The 24170-nt window shown below is 39.1% G+C and overlaps 1 protein-coding gene across 3 annotated transcripts; it reads right to left on the bottom strand.

The window, feature by feature from the left end:
• Positions 1–7200: 7200 nt before the first annotated feature.
• FKGP (L-fucokinase/GDP-L-fucose pyrophosphorylase) lies at positions 7201–23452 on the bottom strand. Of its 3 annotated transcripts, XM_089142641.1 has the most exons (7): positions 22879–23452; positions 20023–20305; positions 16924–17288; positions 15865–15991; positions 12730–13737; positions 8361–9094; positions 7202–7794 (listed from the first exon to the last, which is right to left on the bottom strand). In XM_089142641.1, exons 1-7 carry the CDS (start codon positions 23224–23226, stop codon positions 7399–7401), a joined length of 3261 nt encoding a protein of 1086 aa, XP_088998767.1. In that variant the 5' UTR covers positions 23227–23452; the 3' UTR covers positions 7202–7398. The 3 variants fall into 3 exon arrangements, with proteins under 3 accessions (XP_088998768.1, XP_088998769.1, XP_088998767.1); XM_089142642.1 differs by lacking the exon at positions 22879–23452 and having other exon boundaries at positions 7201–7794; positions 20015–20102; XM_089142643.1 differs by lacking the exons at positions 20023–20305; positions 22879–23452 and adding an exon at positions 19867–19998 and having other exon boundaries at positions 7201–7794.
• Positions 23453–24170: the final 718 nt, after the last annotated feature.

Raw genomic sequence — 24170 nt, 5'->3', positions numbered from 1 at the left:
AAGTTTTGAGCATTGAATGAAAGACCTTTCCCAAATTGTATTGTTGTCAAGTGTGATTAAGATGAAAGATAATTGCCAGATTATGTTGTTAAGTATAATTAGGATACTTAGCACCCAAAAAAGTAGTATTAGTATACTGTATAATAAATTTCATGTCTAAAAATTAAAGGATAAATAACATTACCATTCAGATCGAAAAAGAAAGTTGATCATGAGTGTATTGGTTAACTCAGAGTAGAAAATAGGGTTGGTCTATACTAGTTTATATTCATCTCAACTACATCTTCATAAAAAAGTTTAATGTTTTCGTATATTTATTTAAATATGGCAGGACTTTACACCTCAAGAAGATTCAAACTCTTTACTTTATACAATGAGGTATTGATGTTTACTAATCAAGCCAACTCTTTGAGGTTCACTAGTGATATTCGTATTCATGGATTTATATCATGGTATTGGTATTGGTATTGGTATGAATCCTTAAGGGTCGTTTATTTGCAAGAAAAAAAGGGTGGAAAAGATAAAAAAGTGAGACTCATTGGTAGTGAAATGGGAGAGCAAAAACAAAAAAGAAATAGATGAAAGAAATGGATTTACAAGCTTATTTAAATTTTTCATAAAGTCCTACTTAAGATGGTAGAACCTGTTTTAATTTTTAAGCACAGGGTTGAAAAAGTTAAGTGACATATCAATAGATAGATTTCTTAATTTAAGAAGTTATTGTTCTCCATTTTATTCCATCAAACAAACGATCTGTAATTAGCAGCAACTGTAATGGGAAGCTGTGGGGTTTGAAGGATTCAGCTTAATTCTGAATCCGATCTTCAGTGAGTGCTAGTAGTAGACAGAAGACCCCACTGTCTCGGGGCTCTCCCTTCCAACCTTTTTATCTCCATTTTCATTTCAATCTCCATCAGAGCATCTATCACATGATCAGTCCCCACTCTTCCTCAAGTCATCGTCAAGTTGAGGTATGTGCAAATATCACCACTGAAGTTGATGTTTCCCACTTTTCAATTTCCCAACCTGTGTTTGATTAAATGCATTCCAGTCTTGTTTCTTCTGCCATCAGTATGTGGAATCAGATTGATAGAATCAATTAGATTGGACTGGAATGATAGTGATCGAAAGTATAATTTTTGTAGTTTGAAATAGTTGATTCTAGGATTCTTGACTTGCCTTTGAAGAACTAATCGAAGAACTGATTCTAAATATTTTATGTGACTCTTGACATTTATCTCTTCAACATTAAAATTATTTATATGAAATGTTACTCTGTTGAGTATTGATTATAACCCAGAGACACCAACCAAAACAAAAAACAAAAACCAAAGACAAATTATAATCTCCCCCTCTCTAACATAGAGCCTACAAGTGTTTGAGAGTTGCAGCACACCAAACCTTGCACGCAGTGGATGGGGCTAAGACCTAAGTGGTTAGGTCTAAGTCTAATAGGGTCCCCTCTCCAAGCTTCATAGTTAGCCCACTAGAATTTCATTTCATTCCTAAAGCCTATTGTCATTATTTAGTTATTGGGCTAGTAAACTGGTAATTAACCATTCTTTTCTTCTAATTAATAGAATCATTCCTTGAACCTCAATTCAACCATTCCCTAAATAATCCTATGGCATGTATTCCAGTTCAGTAGACCTCAAAGAAAAAGCATCTTGCAACTTCTCTCTCTCTCTCTGCATACTTATTTGAAGTTGGTATCCAATGTCCAATCTCTAAAGCACAGGGAATACCATCATTCTCCATAATGGAGGAGATGACATTGTACTTGTACACACCTATATGTCCATGAGAGATGGACCCCAAATTACAATTTCCTTTTTGTATGAGAATCTTGACTTATAAGATAAAATCTTTCTAAGCAAGTTGCAACCTAAAATGTTTCTTTACTATATATCTAATTATCTTGCTAAACACCTCAAAATCTTGTCTTTCCCAAACTTTTTGGACCCTTTTCCTATTGGGTATTGGGTAGGCCATAGCTTCCAACACTGCACAGTGAATCACATTTTATCCCCCACTCTCTCTCTCTCTCTCTCTCTATCTCAAAACATCATAAGTTTAATTTTTTGGGATCTTGACCAAATCATACTTGGGTGAAATAATATGATTGATGAGTCTCCCTTCCACCAGTGACAGTAAAAATTTTGATAATTTGTAACTTTATTTTGGCTTTTGTTTCTTTGTCTGTTTGTTCCTTAATAGTATTAATAACAATTTGATGGGTCTTTAAACCAAGCTTAATCAGTGGGTTGGTAAAGCCCGCGATCCAAGCCTTTTTCCTACTGCAAAGCAAGAAAGGGAAAGAGAGATGTCAGAGTCTGAGAGTCCCACCAGTAGTGTTGAGTGATAAAGGTGCATGATCTCCATTGTTCTTAGCATAAACCTCCTTAAAATTTCAACTGGTAGTAAAGTTTATGATTCTGTCTCTTATACACAACACAAAGGTTCACTCCAAACATCATTGCCATGGAGAAACAAAGTCAATGGCATGGGAAACTATTGCATCCTTCCTTTTTACATATGTATCATGAGGAAGATGGGAAGGGATGAAAAGCTCCACTTGATAGGATCTTTCTTTTCTCATTCTTTGTTCTCTTAAAGGAGATCAAAATCCATGAATGTTTTTGTAAACAATATATTGTTCTTTTCTTGTTTCCAGACAGTAATATTGATGGAAGTCAATTCAAACAATCAACCTTTTGATTGCTCCCTTAATGTGTAAAGGTTCACAAACATAACTACCACAGCAATCCAGCACTAATTAATCCTCTGCCAAATATATATGGGTCCTCAGATCTGGAATTCACTAGCTTAAATTCATATGATTGTCATCAAATGGGTACCCTACACTATCACAATAATAAATCTGTTGGGTTCTTTCACTGTCCCAATATAGTTCTCTGGTTTAAAAATCATGATATGAAATTGTTTAAATTCTCATAGATGTATCTAAAATGCGATAAAGAATTGTAAAGAAAACACAGACTAATACCCTGACAAATAGATGATGTCAAATGCCAACAAAAAAGGATAGAACATAGTAAAATAAAAACCAAATGATAATGACTTTCTCTTCTCTCTTCCATCTTGAGATCAAAACTATGCCACGATGGTTTGATTCCATACAAGATAATATGAAATAATGTGTATTTATAGATTGGCTTGTTTTGATGAAGAAGTCATTCCTCCTTTGGAGAGACAAAATGACGTGAAAACAAATGCATGAGGGACCATCCTGTGGGAAAGAAAAGGCAAGACGTCATGAGGATATGGTCCAAAAGCTTAAAGGCTGAATAGCCCTGTCAGTTCATCTCTGTCAGCCCCACACAGCTCTTCTGAGAACTGGTTTAGATTTGAGACATGCTTTCCCAAATCTAACAAATGTCTTGTGCTATTTGACTTGCTTCAAAGACCAAAAGCTACAGTTCTCATGGCTTGGATCAGATCACCTAAATCCTTAAACTTTTCTCTTCTTTTGTTGAAAATCTCCTACCATTAACTTAATAAGAAATCCTCTTTTAACTTCTAAATTGCTTTTAAGAGTACTAGTTAACAATATGTGTGACATGTGTTCTAGTTAATTTAATTGAATACATCTTCTATTGGAACCCTGGATCTCAATTCTAATATTAATTTGTTTTTATTGATGGGAAGAGTGATAAAGATCTAGAAATATCACAAGACACTTTAGGGAAGGAATAGGAAGCCATAGGAAAGGCTGGTCATGGTCCCTAAGTTGGCTGGGTTATGGGTACCTTCCCTGCTGTTGATCTACTTCTAGCCATGAAACCATGCAGACATGCAGGCATAGGCACCTTTTTCTTTTTCCCTTGAGCACTGGTTTCACTATCTTGAAGCTCCCTGCTGGTCCACAAATATTATTCCGCATGACCAAGCTCCTTCTCATTTCAATTATCATCACTCATCATCTCAAGCTTTTCTTCTTTCTTTTCCATTTTCCACTCAAGAGTCACATATGCACATTTTGTTAGCCTTGGAAGAACCCAAGGGTTCTACGAGCTCTTTCTATGCTTTAATTTCTATCCTCCTCATTTGAAATGACTTTGATACCCTTGTATTTGTGATAGTATTCTCTCTCTCTCTCTCTCTCTCTCTCTCTCTCTCTCTCTCTCTCTAAGTGTGTCAACCACACATACTATTATGAGTGATGGAAAAAGTGACTGCCTCTCTTCCTCTTGAAAAAGAGGTTCTCTAAGGACATATGGTGTTTTAGGATCAAAGCAACCTCTCCGCAGCCCTTTCTGGTTACTCTTTATCCTAACATGCATGAATTGAAAGGGCCACATTTCCACAAATTACAGAAGAAATGTTTTATTCATTTAGTGTGAGAAAAGAATCTCTTCATCCGATACCGTATGGCATGTCCATAGTGATCTCATCATCCATATCGTGGCAGTCGCTCTCTCCTTCTACTCTCTGGAGAATTCTATGATCGGGGGGCACATTTGGTATAGTCTGATTGATTCCTCACTGGTCCATGTAACATATTGAGGTTCGTTTTCCTTTCATTAAGACAAGCTTCGCCCTTGGTCCTAAAATGATTCGAACTCTGACCAATTATGTTAAATAAATATAAATAAAACAACACCTCTAGATGTGTGGGTATCCGGGAGATTTTCCTTTTTGAATCCAAATCCTTTTATCTTCAAAGTAGAGGTCAATGCTATCCTTGCACTTTTATACTAATATTAGGAGGGAGCCTACCTCCATAGTTTTTGAGGTCTGGATCCTCAATTTGTTATGCTAGAGATTTGTGATCTTCTCATATTTCACTATAAATAAAAAATTGGGTTCACCTGAGTGTTGGTAAAATGAAGAATGAAATAAAACCCTAATTGATTCATATGATGAACGCCCTCCTAAAATATAGTGAAAAGATGATAAGTGAAGCAGAGACCACTACACTAAAGAGGTTCCGAACTCTCCCAAGCATATCCTGTTTAGTTTAGGAGATGGCCCAGACCAGATGATCAATGTCCCCTTGAAGTCCTGAATTATGCACCGGTTCGCATCAACAAAGTTACTGGGGAACACGGACTAACTTTCTTCTGCAGTACGTTCCTTGTTTTCTTGCATATACAGCCACAGTGTGTATTGGGAGTTGAAACCAGAAACCCAGAGACCCAGAGACCCAGAGAGAGAGAGAGAGAGAGAGCATTAAAAAGGAAAAGGAAAAGGTAAATGTAAATATATCAATTTTTTGCAGGGTTTGAAGGACCCACCTGGGTCTCTTTTACCCGACAAGTTCGAAAGACAACACACTAGGTGGAATTCCTCGGGGAAGGAACGAAAGTGTTGATCCACTTCCACCAATGGTTTAGCCGATTGGGTTCAGAGAATGTTGGGTAACTTGGGTTGCTTTTTACACTTGTACAGCTCTCGCTGTTATAGGGTAGAGTAGAGCAGAGTAGAGTAGAGTAGAACGCAGTGCAGTGAAAATTGAAAAATACAATACAATTCTAAGTTAGTTTCCCAAAATATTCTTTCACTGTAGCCGGTGTCCTTGGGTTATGGCCCTTATGGGTTTGTGAGCTTCACCACCATCAACACGTGGGAAAGAGCTATTGGGGCTCAACCACATCCACTGGGTTTTGGCAGGCATTTGGTCTCCATTAACCAAAACACATCATTGCCAGTGACGCCACTCATATGCAGAGGCAGAGCTCTCTCTCTCTCTCTCTCTCTCTCTTTGACCCTTCAATCATCCTCATCAAATTTGTAGTGTAGCATTTTGCCATTTTCTTTTTCCTTATTTGGTCGAGCCGTCGATTTGGGTGTGTCGTGTATGAAGGGAGGAGCTGCAGTAGTTTGGGAAATGAAAACTACCTGGTTGCGTTGGCCGTTGAGTGTGGCCTCTGCCTTCTATACTTAGGAAGACAGAGGAGTAGAATTTTTCCACCCTGGGCTTCGTTTTTGCATAATTGCATGCCTATATTAGCCAAGAGCATGCACGCTCAAGAGACTTTGCCTTACCCTTTTGGCTGTTGCAATCAATATCAACTTCTTGGCATTGGTACCGGATTAGGAGCTACTATAATTGGAAAGCTTCATACATTATTAGCGATTTTGCTTGCGACCAAGTTGCTCCCAAACCTAAATGTATTTTGGAATTTAAAGTAAATCTAAATTGTTGAGTAAAATGTTCATTCAACGATTCAGATTTTCTCTAAACCCCAAATTGAATATAGACTGTACACTACTGGGAGCAGCACTCCTCCCAAGCATGATTCAAAAATTAAGATCATTCCATGCAAGAAAGAGAGAAGAGAACCATATTAGACTGGTATGAGTGGCATGAATATTGACGTAAGCCAATTTATATATGTTAGTGATAGATTCAAGTACGAGTGGGCAAATAATCGTAGTTTAATGTTTGTTTCATTCATTAGATACTTGACAAGTGTGTCAACAGTTTCAAAGCTAATAATAACCCTCTCGAAGTGGTTCATTTTGTTTCTTTTTTTTTTTTTTTTTTTTTTTTTTTCCTTTCTATGACAAGTATTATCTGCTAGATTTCACTCCCCCTCCCCCTCCTAGGTAGTCTTTTCTAGAATTCAAACCACTAACGTAATACCTACTCTGATGCCAAATGTTAAAAGCACCAAAAACTCCAAAGCTGGAGCAAACTAAAACTAAATCTAAATCAAAAGTTTTAATCTATCCCATAATAAATTGAGTCAATCTTGTGCCCCTCCACCAAATTAGGCTCATTAAACACATAACATGTTCCCAGGTGTACCATGAATAGGATATCAACTTTTACCTAAAAAAACAAGAATGGAATATAAGCTAGCTTCTCTCTTCACAATGACCTTAAACCATATTGGTTCTCTTCCTACAGATTATATGGGAGGAAAATTATAAACAAAAAAGAGTTAGATGTGACCCTATTGATTACCACCATTTTGCATTGGAAACATAATTGCCTATCATGATCGAAAATGAAGCCCATCATCCCCTTCATACTCAAACATACCTGGTACACGACACGGTTTTCTCCATTCTCGATTGGAATATTCCAAAATTCCCCCAATTCCTATCCTTCGAAACTGATTCTAGGGTTAACCCAACCGGTTCCAATCCCCCCCCCCCCCTGCTTGATTTCTGATTTGGAAACCATGCTGGATTGGAAGGCTCAGACCGTTGGCTCTACTTGTAATATGCAGAGACCTTCAAAAGGTTACCCTACAAAAATATTCCAAAATGGAAAGTCAAATTACTATTACACAAAATAAAGTATGGCAGACATGATGCCAGCTATACACTCATATTAAAAGGACAAAATAGACCTTTATTCTTAACTACCTTAAGTTTACCGTGACACTAAAGTACAGATTATCTGTAATAATGACTATCCAATAACTACCCCAGAAAGATGTTCCAACTGTAGACTTTCATGTCAAGATCTGAATCTTCTTCAAGCAATTGCCTAAGTTCTTTGGCTCTGCCAATGTCTTTTGCAAGCAGCAAAGCAAAACCCCCACCACCAGCACCCACAAGCTTGTAGCCACAGCAAAAGCAATCAGCGAGTGCAAAGAGCCTATCCACTGACTCATTGCTGCAAAAAGGGTCCAACTCTTGATGCAGCCTCCATGCCTCCATCATTATATGTCCAAGCTCATCCAAGTCACCGTTCATCAAAGCTTCTCGGCCGATCTTAGCTAGTTCGGCGAGCCGTTTTATACTTGATATGAGTAGGTTATCACGTCGAAGATAACGAATCACCACCTTCTGCAACACTTGCCTTGCAAGCCGGACCTGCACTTTGGTTGCAATATATAAATGGTTTAGGTAAAACCAGAAATATTATGAGATTCAACAGAATTGGAACTTCTTCCATGTAGAATCTTTTTATGGAGCTGATTTGTGGGTGAAAACAGAGCACAAACAGGGTAATGTGTAGCTGAGATAAAGCTACTGAAATAACAAAAGAAAATAAAAATTACAAAATGAACAACTTAGAAGTAATTTAGGAAGCAGGAGCTACTGAGGCACTAGATAGGCTTAAATTCAAGCTGATCAATGTTCCCTTTCTAAATTTACCTTCCTTCTCTTTCCCAAAAAAAGAGTAAAAAAATTACCTCCCATTCTCCAATATTTCCATTCTAAATTTACCTCCCCATTTCCACACTCAAAATCAACATAAGCCTAGCTCTGCTACCTTAAAAGGAGGAAGTGATCAACAGCTGCACTTGTGGATGCTTATTTGAGAAGGCATTATTAAGTGAAAAATATGTCAATTGAAGTCTTGGCATTTCAATGAAGCAGTTGGAATTTAGAAACAGAGTGAACTGCTGAACACCAGAAGCAAGAAGGAAGCTTACCTGGCCAGTAAAAACCACAAGTAAACGTTGCTCTAATTCCAACACTAACGAGGATGAAGCCACTAGGGGCAACACTTGAAGGCGTAGTGGTACTCCTGGAAAACTTGAAGTAAATTTAATACCTGGATACAGCCCTCCAATTTGGTCCTGCCACCCACCTCCTGTACCCATGATCTGCTCCACAACCAAAACAAGTCGAGCAACATTTTCATTACCGCAATCTCCATTCATTATTTCCAAAAGTCCTTTCACAACAGCTGCTGCTAGGATGCTGGAAGTCCCTAGGCCACTGCCACGTGGAGCCGTGGACCATGTCCTGATCTCTAAGCCCATTGACAAAAGGCTCTTATCATGAATAATACCAGTCACAAGTAGCGCAGCTTTGACAAGTCGAAATTGATCATCATGATAGAAAGGAGTAGTAATTGAGCTAAGATCTTCAATATGTATCTGATTCTCAGTGTCATCACAAATCCGCACTCCACTGGTCATTGTTGTCTCTATTGTTGTTCCAACTGGAAGAGAACCTTCTAAGCTTATTGCCATATTCAAAACACAACCAGAACGCTCCAAGCTCCATGGAGGCGTGTCACTCCAGCCACCAACAAAGTCGACACGAACTGGCAACACTACCCTTGCTGTTCTCAGGCAGAATGCTTTCTCAACAAGATTATCAGGGCTTCTCTTTCCATCTTCTGATAGAGATACACCATCAGAAGACTCTAAGAGATTTTCTGAGGAAAAGACAAGTACGTCTGAATTAGGAATCCGCTAAAAAAGAGAATTTCAGGATTTGAGAATTGACAATGAAAAACATTGTATGGACTGCCCCGAGGACAGTGAGGTTTAACGCATGAGCATGAACATGAATATAGCGTGCATAAAACAGAAAAGTGACTTAGTAATGATTTATCATAACCTGCCAATGTTAGAAAGAAAAATGACTACCAATAGGATATATTCTTAGATCTTATCTAGGGTTTCATTTATTCTTCAACTTCTTTCAAATAGTTTCTTGGCAAACAACTTTGATCCAATTTCTTTCCAATCCATTGTCTAATTTGGCAATGGTTCTGCACTACCTCGTTTTTAATTTCTTCAACTGCCGACATACAGTAATAGTATAATGAACTAATTATAATGATGGTTATGATGGCATTTATGATGGTATCTCTTGAATTCTTTGTGTATAATATAAGAATTTTATCACAACCTTATTGACAGCAAATATTGCAATGTAGGACTCAAGTCAGATTCATTAGAAAAGGAGACATACTTCAATATGAAAACAACTATAGGACTCTTGGTTATTTAAAACTAACATAAAACTCCCACCAGAACAATTTCTATTTCATCTCCTTGCAAGCTAGACTTGGGGCCCACCAAATTTGAATCCTTGCTAGCCGGACTTGGGACCCACCAAATATGAAGAATTATCTCCTAGATTATTGTAGCATGAACAGTAACTTTTGGTGTGTGTTAGGGCCCTAAGATGATGCCATGTGGAGGAGAGAGTATTAGGGTTAGTTGAGGGGTAATAAATAGAGGGGAAATTGAGTGGAAAAGGGATCGAATGTTATGTGGAGTGAGTTTTGGGCAGCCATAGGCTGAGGGGCACCGTGAGGCATGGGGGTGACTGGCACCATTAAAACCAGTTTATCCTTGTAAATTTCTATTGTTTTATCCTTAAATTCCATAGTGATTAGTAGGTTCTTATCAACTAGCATCAGAGCATTCACGATCCCAGGGAGGTGATGGCACTGCCTTCGTTTTCTAGTGAAGGAGAAGTTCAGAGATTGATTCTAGAGGTTCTTCTATTCTGCTGGGGGAACCAAATCAAGGAAGAGCAATGGTTGGGGGTGGCGATCCAACATTTGGAAGGAGAGGCACTCGACTGGATCTATTGCAAGAACTGCATGGAATTTACCTAGACGAACTTCAAGAAGGCGCTGGTTATCAATTTCGGTAACGGGAAGGATGCAAAGATTCCTCATATCGAATCTGCATCGGTTCTTCAAGAAGAGGAATCGCAGCACCACCTCGATCAGGTGCAGGGAAGTGCGCAGGAAGTGGCCAATTAGTTGCAGAAGTTGTTTCTCACCAAACCATGAGAAGAATGCCAAATAGAGGTTTGATGGTTGAGGCTATTGATCTTAGCAGTGGAATGAGAAGCGAGGGTCACATGGGCAGTGGAAGATGGTCGGAAGCACCTGGCAGAAACCAGCAGGCGGCGGCGAAGATTTCTGTTCACAAAAAAGGGAGAAGACGATGGAGTTTGAGGGTTTTGGGGGATAGTTTGGCTCACTCCAAACCAGTTTATGAGTTTGGTTCAGACATTAAGGACCAAGAATCTTATATTTTGGGCCCAACTTAGGTATGCATAGTATCAGATTTAGAGCCCAAGAGATCCAAGTTCAAAGATTGGGCCGTCAGTTTCCCCAAAAAACCCACTTGGGCCCAGCCCATTCCATTAACCCCCAGCCCATCTTATTTTATTAAACCAATATCCAACCCATATTTCTTAATCCACAATTTTAAGTGCTTAGGCCTAACCCATTCAAAAGAATTATCTTGGGCCCATTCCATTTTCTTGACTCAAAGCCCAATATATTCTATTAAACCAAAATTGTGGAGTGCTTAGGCCTAACCCATTCAAAAGAATTATCTTGGGCCATTCCATTTTCTTGACTCAAAGCCCAATATATTCTATTAAACCAACGGCCAACCCATTTCTCTTAACCCATGGTTTTAAGTATTTGGACCCACCCCTTTTAAACACCTATCATGAGCTTGGCCCATTTTGTTTACCCAAAACCCAAGCCTTCTCAACATTAACTTGAGCCCAAATATTTCAGATGGACCAAAACCCAACCAGGAGACCAATTTGAACCATGGTTTCACCAAACCAGCAGTTCGACCAAGCCAACAAAGGGGGAAACCATCGTCTTCAACCTTACAAACTATTGACGATGGAGGTGGAGGCGGAGGCAGAGGGAGAGAAGCGACTGCGGTTGAGCCGGGTGTCGATCTCGTTGATGGCGACAAAAGCGATCCGCTCGAGTGGAAACCCCTACATCTGATGCTATTCTCCCCAAGTTTTTCGCACATTTGTTCCTTTGGTGTGCAGAACTGTACACAAGTTTGGAACAACAGTACCAAAGAGGGCACTCGCGAAAGCCCCGATGCCTCTCACTCAATCGATTATTTTCCCAAAGGACCAAAATGTGGTGATAGTTGTGCTTGCAGGACCAGTTATCGACGATCCTTGGGCAGCTACTTTGAGGCTCAAGGAGCTGACGAAAGGGCCAACGAGGATTGTGAATCCGATGCTTGATGAAATCATCAACCCTACTATTGCTTATGGGTTAACTGCTTCACATCCTGCACCTAGGAATCTGTTGAACAATGAAGAGCAGAAGTTTTTTAATTGCCTCCGTTCATTAGCGGTAGGCAGAGTTGCAATGGTGAAATCAGCACACACAATTCTCTTTATTTTCAATCCAAAACCTCAATTTGACAATATGTGCCTCTTGCCGAGTGTACGGGACCCTTGTGCAACTTTGGAACTTGGGAGTGAGTTGTTCTCTACTTCTCTGAACCCAGCTCCTATGGCTATTCATGGTGTGTTCTTTCCATCAGCTGAAGCTTCCCAGCTTTTTCTCTGTATGGACTGCTTAGAATATTTGGATTTGGGATCTGTGGGCTGCCAAGGAGGGCTAGTCAAGATGCTGAATTAGCATGGTTATGTGGCAAACATGTGAAGACTAAACTTCAAAATTTCCATCACCTTGAGGACCAGGTGATTTTCGAGGGGCCAGTAGTATTAGGGCCCTAGGATGACACCATGTGGAGGAAAGAGAGTACTAGGGTCAGTTGAAGGGTAATAAATAGAGGAAATTGAGTGGAGAAAGGATCGAATGTTATGTGTGTGAGTTTTGGGCAGCCGTAGGCTGAGGGGCACCGTGAGGTGTGGGGGTGACTCGCACCATTAAAACCAGTTTATCCTTGTAAATTTCTACTGTTTTATCATTAATTTCCATAGTGATTAGTAGGTTCTTATCAGGCGCTGCATCAAGGTTACCCACCAAAGGAACAATTTTCTTGACTCGTGACCACACAGCAATGACATGTGGTCCAGAAGACTCAACCTCTTCTTATAATCTACAAAGTAGTGAAAGCTTGTTCTATTGGTGGGCAACCAACCAGTCCTTAGATGCCACCAGATATCAGTCAAGCAATGCAATTAAAATACCATTGAATCATAGCAGATAAGGAAATTCCTTATCCCCAGATTCATTCACTCCTTTGACTCTCCTTCAAGACAAAATGATAAAATAAAATAGAATAAAATTCATTTCATAGCTATTACCTCCAAACTCGTGCTTCACCGCTAGAGCAGTCTCGTTAGCAACTGCATCCCAAACATGTGGCTCCAACGTGCAAGCTCTTGTTTCTTCTCCACATGCCCGAAGAAGATCAACCTGCACTTGGTATGCCCTGCTTTTCGGAAGAATCCTTGTGCTTTGAGCTTGGGAATTTGAACAGAGGAGCCCAAATTCTTCACAAATTTTGACCCCTGATACTTCATTTTGTAAAATTTCTTCACACAACCGGAACAAGTTGCGCCCAAGCAACCCATAACTAATGCAAGCTTTCGCAATTCCAGCCGCAAGATCTGCTTGATGCTTACTGGAGCCCAAGCAAAGCTGTGGAAAATCTATTGATCTATGCAACTCTTCCAAACTGAAACGATCTGAGCTTCTCCACAACTGCAGCATAGACTTGTTCTCCTGATTGCTCAAGCCCATCAACCACATTGCCAAACTAAGCATCTCAAAATAGGGTAGGACAGGGAATATCTTTGCATTCCACAAGCACTTCTCCTGTGTACCTGATGAGCTCCAAGCATCACTTTCTTGAATGCCTAAATCTTGTAAGAAATTCTTCCAAGGCATCCCACAAAAGGTCCCATTGGAAAGTGAAAGTTTTGGATTATCATGAAGGCCACAATAGACAATAACTTTTTCTGTACGTCCAAATAAGGGAACCTCCCAAAGACAATGGCGATGCGGCAGTATGAACTGAAAATCACCCATAGTCAAATCTGTAATGCCTCGTGGGATATTAACTCCAACAATTATACAGTTGGAGCCTATCTGTATTCCACCAGCAAGTGATGAATCATAAACGAGAGATTCCTCCCCAACTGAGACCCCAGGTGAAATCTTACTTGAAAGGATAACAGCAGAAGCTGCAATATCTGATTCAGTAGTCGCTGGAATAGAACACAAGTGCCTTCGACCTACAAGCCCTGAACCAGATCCTAGGTGATCCAGAACTTCACTGGAGGTTCCGAAGTGAAGGAATGAAAGGTCATCTGTCAACATAAAGAAAGAGAAATTGAGTAGAACTTTTAAGAGGCATAGACAATAAGAGAGAACTTAAAACAGATGATGTAAATATATTCCATCCAATATGAACACAAGAGCTCAAACAAATGTAATTATTTCATTCCAGAAAATAGTTCTAACCCCCCCCCCCACACACACACACACACACAAATTGGGAGACGTCCTAGTTGCTATTTTATCAGGTCGCAGCCTGCAGGTTAAGCTGTCAGAATCTGACATAAATCCGCACTGGATTTGGCAAATTCTGAAAGAAGGATTTAGGGACTCAGGGATCCATGCATTTTTTAAGATTTATCGAATATAATAATATTAATCTTATTCTATTTATTCATTTAATCAAATTTTTATTGGTATTATGAAAATATTATGAGTTGGAGAAATATTCCTAATAAGGGGTTTAAATGGCATCCATAGACCTAACTTAATATTATGATCCCCAATACTTTAGTTCACTTCCACTAAATTCATTTTGCAAGATCCTACATCAGTTCCATGTATTTTAATTCTACCCTCATAACCTTGCACTTCATGCATAGGAGTTTCTTCTCAACATTTTCATCACCGGATTACAGGATAAGATTCTGCAACTTTAAAATTAACTTTACAAGCAGCTTATGTATCAGCCTTGCCAGGTTTCTTATCACTAGCAGCATCCTCCATTTTCTAGGGTATCTTATCATGAGAGGTGTGGGGTCAAATCAGAGTTACAGATGAAAAGGGGAAATTTTGAATTATATAAAATATCTTAAGAAACTGAAGTATGGTCACAATTTACAAAATTAAAGTGATATTCAGAGCTACAATAACTATAGGCATAAAAATTATGAGTTGTACATGAAAGCTACAGGTAAGGGTTATTGATACCCACCTGAGTAAGGAAACTACTATTTTGGATAATACATTTCGCTTTATGCTAGGAAGATCCACAATGGAAGTTTTATTCTTACCTAGGAGACTCATGGAAAGGCTTAGACAGGTGAGATGGACCTCCATATAGTCTTTATTGACCTAGAAAAGGCATGTGAAATAATCCAGAGAGCTAATCTTGTACATATTGGAGAAGAGACCCTGCCAAGTAAATACATGGAAATAACTAAAGTTATGTATGATGATGTGATGACTACAATGAGAAATGGTGGTGCTTATGGTAGTTCAGTCTTAAAACTAGTAGAACAAAGATGAACCACTAAGCCACACTATGGCGGTTGAAGAGGGTAATCCATAATAAGGATAAGGAGATGCCTCAAGCTGATCATTTAGACACCTGGTCTACTGTAATTAAGAAGGGAATATAGAGGATGGTTTTTTTCAAAGAATTAAAATATGATGAATGAGGTGTGACTGGCATGCTCCTTAAAGCTCAAAGAAAAATTCAATATGATTTCCATAGAACCAGCTATGGTGTGTGGTGAGGAATGGTCAGCAACAGAGAAGTGTCTAATAGGTAAACTAAGTGCAGTGCAGATGATGTTGTTGAGATGGATGTCCGACAAGACTAGAATGGCTAAGTTATGGAATCATAATCTTAGGGCTCAGTTGGAAGTAGCCCCTATACATGATAAGCTACAAGAAATTGATCGCATGATCATGTTCAATGGAGGCCTTGAGATCGTCCAGTTTAGAGAAGTGATTCATTTAGATTCACTGGCCTGGCCAAAAACAACTATTCTATAAGTGAACTGGTGAGGAAAGGCATGCAGAGCTTAGGGTTCATATCTTGTATGCCTTGAAAGAGTTGATTGAAGAGCAATGACCAATGTAACTGAACCATTCAGTTGGGATAAGGCTACGTTGTAATTGATGTTAAGATACTGAATTTTAGCACTGGAGGCTCTAAACCAAGCACAGTCTATAGTTTCTGCAACTTAACACAAAAATATCTAACGTCTAAATTCTCATGCTTTCTATTACTTGTTCTATTATATACGATACAAACAGAACATCATATAAAAATCAAGGAAATTGAAACAAAGATAAACAAGTTCCAGATATATGAAAGACAGAACATGACAGAGTCACAATCATTTTGGCTTTCTTGTGGTAGTACTACAATGATAGTAACATTCTGATAATATAGTTGAGCATTAACATACAGGCACAATAGCTGAACATTGTTTGATTTCCCAATCCACTAAGTAGTTCTTTTCCCAAAGGACGATGCTTCAACCACTCATGTTTAGCAGGTACCCAAGCCGCCACTAAATCTTCATATAAGCTCATCTGTGTATTTTTCAAAAAAAGTTAATATATAAATGAAAAGCTATTTATTCTCTATCCCCTAAAACCACTTGATCCAAACTTCAGCAGAAGCAAAAATAGACATATCAGAGTGTGGAATATAACAAATAACAATAGTTTTAGAGGGGAAGAAGTTTCACTCTACTGCCAAAATGAACTATCAATGCTGTGGTTTGCCATATAACAATAAATGTTCAATCCATCCATTTTTCTAATCAAATACCATTTTTTACAACTCGGGAGTTGGAAGTAAAGTTCAATCACAAGGCAACAGCTTAGGTCAGAGAAACTAAATATATCTAGAAGAACTACTGGAAAGACAAAATGAACTAGGAAGAGAGTAAAAACCAAAAATAACCCAATGATCATAAATATATAAACCCCTCTAACAGTGTCAAACACCAGGATGCTCCAGGACCTGTTTTCTGTATTGCAACTATGAGCTTTTAGTCTAGCTACTTTTCCTTTGGTTTAATATTTCAAAAGGCCCATTCGATTCAGCCAACAAAACATAACCTGGACAGCAAGAACAAAGAGATTCTACTTGGCATTCCGTTTTCCTGTAAAACTACATTCACTTACATGTGAAGTCATAATTATGCAAATTAAGAGTGTATCTAAGAGATTTTCGACCCCCCCCCCCCCAAAAAAAAACCCAAAAAAACCACCAATAAACCCTAATTTAATGATTAAAAGAATTATGAGCCTACAGATAGAGCACATCACTAATATACTCATAATTTAGCTCATGCAAATTACAAGGAAGCACAGTAGTAATGAAATGCATACTGTCCGCCAAAGCATCAGGCTGTAAGTACCAAATATTAGAAGAGAAATAATGAATGGGCACAGAGTGCACCTAATAAGTGGTTACTATCTGTTAACTAACACACCAACGGAAGACAGAAACTTGCCTCTGCTCTGCTCTTCAGAAGCTCAAGAATCATTGTTTCACTGGAACTTGACAGCATAAGAAGATCAAGCCATGCTTTGCCTCTAACAGCTATTATTCCTGTATCAAGCAATGTTCTACCATCAGGTAGAAGAGCCTGGTTCTCAACAAGCTTATTTACAGTGGGTTTCTGTAAAAGATTCTCAACCGTACAGAGTGAATAAGTTTGCTCCATGATCCCAGTTTTTGCAGCTACAATAACACCATGGTTGGAAGCAATGTCTATGGTGATGGGCACAGTAATAATGCAGGGTCTATCTTCTGGAAGAACCATATTAGAAGCATCGAAACATGGAAGCACATCTCCAGTCATAATGAATAGACCACCTAGAGGACAAAAGAGTTCCTATTAAGATTTCATAATGTCACAACAGTAAATTATAATACAAGAAGAGGCCAAAAAAATAAATCAACAAAGCATTAAACAAGAAGAAATTTATTTATTGGAGATCTCTTGGCAAGGATAAATTGCAAGTCTCCTTCCTTGAAGGTTAAGGTTGAGGTCAGGTTGGATACTCTCTCCTTTTTATTCAATGACATCTGAAAAAGGTCAAACTTGCAAACATTTTAAACCCAAATGGGTAAATTGAAACCTAGATACGAAACCCCTGACAATTGAAGTATTATGATAAAAACAGAATGAAAGGAAACAAAATGAAAAGAAATAAGTACCCAATTCATCTGCAGTAAAATGATCACTTAAAAAAATCCAGAAAGGAAAACAATTTTTTTCCATTCAATTCATTAGTACCATAAAGATTGAATGGAGCACCAACAACCTCATTGAGATGACTGTTGATGCAGATAAATCACCTAAATGGACTTATTTTGTTAAAAATAAGCCCTTGGGTAGGGTTATATATGCATTGAGGCTTTGATCCTATGGGTTTTCATTGTAATGCCCACTTTAAAGGACACATAATGTGGGAAGAGGCACAGCATACAGGATAACTTAGTCAAGTAACTCTCTTTCTTTATTTTAATTGTTATTAAGTGTTTCAGTTAGGAAAACCCCAAGGGGGTAACCAAGTTGGCAAGAGATGATTGCCTAAGGGAGGGTGCAGTCGTAAGTTCGACTCATCATACCCTTGGGGCCACTCACACAGTGGCGGTTAGTGCTCTTTACTGCTTTTAGTGAAAGTTGAACAGTTCTCATTCAACCCTAGTATGATCCGGCCCCAGCAGTTGTGGGGTGAGTATGGACCCGCAGGAAGGACCTGGACATCTGTGTTAACAAAAAAATAAACTTCAACAGGATAAGGGTTCTATAGGTCCCGCCCTTTGTTGTGTTAGTTTCCTTTGTTATCTCAGTTTTTTAGTCAGTTTACGCTACCTATTTATCATATTAGTTAAGCATTGGGCTAGGCCTTTGCTTTTCAGTTTTCTGAATTTATTTTTTAGTTTTCTATACAAGTTTGCAAGGGATTTAGCTTGGTATGCAGATTTTGGTTATGAAAAGCATTTTGCTCATTGAAAAGAACCTTGTGTCTGGTCAAGGAAGCCCTGTGGTCAATGAAAGCTAATTGGTGTTTGATCCATCTAAACACTTCACATTGTGAGCCAGAATGCCCTTTTCTTTCCCTTATTCTTATTCTTTCTCTTCTCCATTAAAGCAAGAAAGTGTTCTAAAATTATTGCAATTTTACTAAATATTCATCATTTACTGCACACAAATTTAATTTGAGGGAATCCATCCATTGGATCATCCTCCAATTTCTAGGAATCGCTTTAAAGTGTAAAGGAGGAAATCAATCAGAATTCCTACCTGAGAGAAGACCAGGTAATCTAGATATTAAAACAGCAGCATTCTAGACCTAAGATTGCCCCATCCCCTTGACCTAGACTCCTCCCCTTCAGAAATTAGAATCCTTCGCAGTCCCCAACCTTCGACCTAAGGTTCCAGCCCCATTCTTCCCCTCTAAACCCTAGAATTCTCTGCAACTTATCTTCTCCAATAGGAAACCCTAACCCTAGAATTTTCAAAACCCCAACCCTTCATCAAACCTCAAGCTCTTTTAGGTTTAGCATCCTTATTACCCAATTAGCGCTTGACCCTAACCCTTGCCCCCTTCCAAACCCTGGAAACCTAAATTCCAGTCAAAACCCTAAATTCCAAAACCTACAACTGTATATCCAATTCTGAAATTAACAGGAAAGCAAGGTTTTCAGACTTGGTTCACCAAACCCTAGCCGAACCTAACACTATACCTTTCCAAACCCTAGAAGCCCTAGACCAACCTATTACCTTCAACCATAGGGTATTACAAACCCTTGAAGGTGGCTAATTCTCTTGAAGAGGATCCTGAGGGAAGACCTAGATCTACGGGCTAGTCCTCAATCAATCAAATCCTAGATCCAGGTTCACATCATTGAGTATACCTAGCAATGTTTTTTTTATATAAATAACTAGAGAAAACCAGTGAAATATTACAATTACCACCACAAACGAACTTGAGATTAACTGACAAAGTAGAGGAAACAACCCCTCTCTTCCCCCCCCCCCCAAACACCCTTCAGTTATTAATTTACTTGACCCTCCACAACAAATTCTTCACATGAACATGCTCAGCCAATACTATATAGCAGTATTCTCTCTCTCCCGCCCTCAACCTCCAACTTTATGCCACAGAGATATCAAGCCAATTCAAATGGCATTGGACACCAAGAATTTCCGTCCTATTGACTGCAGTCTTATTGTTTAGCAATAAGGATATGAGACAGAAGATCCTGAGGACAGCTAATAGAAAATTTATGAGATAACAGTAGATTCTTTATCCCCAATACTTTATAAACAACAAAAGATCAACCACAGTAAGATATTGGAACCAACCAAGGTTTCACATGCTCAGTTATGTACACAAGTGTAAACCATCTGAGGTCATTTCATGTATATACTAACACTCACATAATGATGACGTTTCCTTTCTTTTCAATTTCTTCTTAACGTACAGAAGAAATTTAGAATGGCTGGGTCTTTATAAGGACTCAATCAACGGGCACAAACAAATGAAGAGACAGCTTTTCATTCAAATGACAGTATAAGAGGCACTGACATGGTAACCTTTGTTCTCAAACGCTGGTCTTGCACAGGAAGAAATTGCAAGTATATGGTCAAAAAGCAGTGGAACTGGCCCATCATGGTCATCTTCTGCCAAATATGGAAGTGGTAGGAACACTTTTCCCATTGGATTAGCCCATGGGACCCTTTTAGAGTCACCTCCAGCATGAAGTAAGAGTATATGCTTTTTGCCAATGGTGGAGGCCATTGAAAGTAGAGAGATCCCTTGGTTGGACCTTTCCTCTGGAGCTGAAGTGCCTGAACTTCCATTCTCAATGTTTGCAACCTGCAGAAAATATGTAACTAATCAAATACAGTGCTTGTGCATGGTAACACATGTGAAACAACCAGTCAAGGCTTAGTGTCCAAAGTTTAGAACATTCTGAATGGTCATCAGAGGTAGCTACATTTGCAACCTGCAGATAATACATATTCATTTATTAATGTGGCTGACCCTATTTATTTGGATTATGACATCATAAAATTGCATAGCAAGAACGTGAGTTTGGTGCAGAGTGTCGGGCAGTTAAGAAGCAGCAACTAGATAACCTAACCGTGCAGGAGATGAGGATGTGAAGAAGGATATACAGCAAGTAGGAAGTAGCCTCCATATGAAGCAGCACACACATACCAAGACTAAGATGGATTAACTAAGGAAGGAAGAAATTAGAGCTGAGTTGAGGGTAGCCTCATGGATGAGAAGCTTTAAGAGAGTCATTTGAGGCAGCAAGGGTCACATCCAACAGACGCCTTGTGATGCACCACTATGAGGTAATGATTGGTTCAAACTGAAGGTTGTATATGAGATAGAAGAAAGTCTATAATGACCAAAGTAGTGAGGAAAGACACACATAGGTTGGGCTCATCTCAAGTATGGACTCAAGTAGGATTGCTTAGAGGGAAGTAGGTGGGTATTATGAGTTCATTTTTGGCTCTTCTAGCATTATCGATAACATTTGTCTTCTTTGGGATCCAATGTAGCTTCACACGATTGTTGTACTAGCATAATAAAAGTATATCTTGTTCATCAAAAACATGATGATGCTACCTATAATCGCCAGGTTGGGGTCAAGAATAGCTTGAGCACTTAGAAAGTATAGCTCTTCAGTATGCTTTGATTTGAAGGAATATAATAACTGTTATGTTTTGGCTCGAATTCTTGTACCCCAATTTTGGCAGATGGACCCGCACCAACATATTTTGGTGGGCGACCCGAATGACCCGTTTTCGTGGGAGATCTGTGGTGGAAGCAGAGGGCTTGGGTCAATAGGCTCAAGCCTAAAGCGCACCATTGATCTCGGTTTGTGGAGGGGATACGGGGGGTGGAGCCCCCGTGGTACGATACTACCCGACCTGTTTACCCGATTGGAGTCTATGTGTGTGTGTATATATATATAAGGTTTTGGGTGAGAGTTCTTGTAACGCCGTTCTTAGCGATTGGTTGTGAAATCTCTTTTTGTTCTTCTTCTACATAATCGAAAAACTCTTTTTCTTCGCCCGTGGACGTAGCATACAACATCGGTGTGTGAACCACGTTAAATCTCTGTGTGTTTTCGTTTTTTTGTTTCTTTTTCGATTCGCTACTTCGTGGTGTTTGTTCTAACAATAACTTTTCTAACAACGATTAACTTTGCTTTTCTTTTTTCATTTTCTTTTTTTCCCCCTCCAAGTCAGAAACAATAACTTTCCTCTCAAAAGCTTTTCAAATGCAAATATTATCAAAGAGCCTCATCTGAGTTTCCAAATGTTCATGGTGGCATGAAGCATCTAAACTCATTTTTTTTCTCTTTGAAGGAGTTGGGTAATATTTTTCTGCTTTTAATTCTTCTTGCCTTCTCTATAACAGTAATAATATATTTCCATGAAAGGGAAATGGCTTAGAGTGGGGATGTGGCCCCTACAACCAAACACACGGAAGGCACAAAGCATGCCCTCTAGATGCTTTTGCCTCTCCCATTGGCATTGGCACACTCAGGTGCTGTGCTGCCAGAGTAATTCCCCTTACAAATATTGCATATGGAGCAATGGATGGCCTGTTTTACAAAGCGAAAGAGAGAAACAACAGTGACAGCCTTTCACATAGACAAAATACATCATCAGCTACTCATCTAAAGCTGGCGAAATAAAACAAGTCAGCTTTATACGGAATGTTCTATCTTAGGACTCAATCACATTATGTAAATAGCTATCATCCCTCTTTTGGCAACTCATCCTAAAACTATTCAACAACCAAAATCCAGACCCTTGGTTTTTCTAGTGCAGATCCTCTCCACCAACCAGCCCTTCCTCCCATCCCTCCACCCTCACACATGGGCCTGCCCGTGGCAGACCCACTGGGAGGGTGGGAGGATGGGTGGACAGCCTGCCTCGGTGGAGAGGATTTGGACTCTGGTTTTTCCAGTAACATACTAAACCTCACCCTAGCCATACTGGATTGTTAAGTTGAGTTTATTCTGATTTATGTAAAAGATTTACAGGACAACCCAGCACTCCTGGTACAGAATTAAAAATGACTTATAGTCGATATAATCAAGTTCCCCAGAACTAACAACCCAACCCAACGCTTTCTCCATATCGAATATGAGCATTTTTATAATTCCTATTTTAATGATATTGAGTAATTAGAAAATGTAGAATATATAAGTACCCTCAGCCGGGAAGGAACTATATAAGTAGGACATCCCAATACAAGTAAAGTGCAACGTGTAAGCAAAATTGACAGAGAAATTCATAAAAATATCCAGTGCAGTGATCTGGTTCTTGAAAAATCCGCGAGAGAGATTCAAGATTCAAAAGCATCGAGTTCAAAACGTGCCACACAACAGTAAAACAGTAAAGCAAAGGAAATGATGAGAATACCTGTGGGCATGCGCCAGGTCTCAGCTTCTCAAAATGTGCAGCAAGGGCAGCAATGGCATTGAGAGTGGCAGCACCGGAGCCAATGCGAGCACCGTCAGGGTCAGGAACAGCAAGGGTGACAGTGGAGGTAGCGATCCGCCCCATACGCTTGGCTCGCTGGAGCTGCCATTCGTAAAGGGCAGCTTGCTCGGGACTTGCAGCTGTAAGAACAATGGCATCCCAGGTTGGAACCCTAGATGGGTCCCTCACAGATAGCCTTAAACGATACCAAGATTTCCTCAAGATTCCCGCCAAATCTCCTCTATCCTTGTTCCTCATCCGACCCTTTGCTCCTCCTGCAACATCCATTCTAGCATTCAATTCCGTCGCTGATGCTTCCGGATCCCTTCGATGAACAAAACCTCACCCTCTCCGATCTGCGTCACAGCTTACCATTAGCCTCGCTTTTTCTTTTCTTTTTTTTTGGTAACAACCATTCGGCTCGCCATCAACTCATTTCTACGAAAGAAATCTATAAAACCGTACAGAGGACCCACGGTAATCGGTCTTTGCATATTTCCTTTTCTAGTTTTCTGAGAGAAGGGGAGAGAGAGACTCCTCACTTCTGGCGGTCAATCCCGAGTTACAGCTTTACCAAAAAAAAAAAAATCCCGAGTTACAGCGCTCCGGCAGGATTGGAATTTTCTTCGGATAATTACTTTTGTACCTTATAATATAATTTAATTACTAATTATATCCTGATCTTTATAAAATTACTGTTAACTCTTTCAAATGATGCAGTAGCTCTGTGTATTTCCAAAAATCCCCCAAAATAACTTGAGATTTATTATCACTTGTTTATCATGTCATCTCGTGAAGACCAGACCCTTTAAAATCCAAAATAAGTAGAATATAAGGATAAAATTTATATTTCATAAGTTTTTTTTAAATAAATGTAATACCGTCTTCTTATTTTTTTAACTTCTTTATTCTAGTAAAAGTTAAAATGGACATTTTGCATGGAACCTTAAAAGTTTTTGTTAGGTTTTCTATTAAAAATTTAACTTTTGCATTTCTTTTATTTAATTATTTTGTTAGTGTGTGGGACCCATGAGGTTAAGGGTGGTAATGAGACACCATGAGTAAAGGAGGTCCTTCATGACTTTGGTTATGAGGCTCTTCATGACATTGGTCATGGGTCTTAATGGTCTTAATCATGGTGATGAGGTGGGGTTATTTGAAGGGTGGAATTTACTTCAATTCTAACTCTTGACCATCAATTTTCATTTCAACTTCATGACCATTCATGGCCA

This window comes from Hakea prostrata, chromosome 1 (genome assembly GCF_041222555.1).
Source record: "Hakea prostrata isolate BN-2017 chromosome 1, UWA_Hpros_2, whole genome shotgun sequence".
In the NCBI taxonomy this organism is placed as follows: domain Eukaryota; kingdom Viridiplantae; phylum Streptophyta; class Magnoliopsida; order Proteales; family Proteaceae; genus Hakea; species Hakea prostrata.
This window is presented reverse-complemented; position numbering and strand designations above follow the sequence as displayed.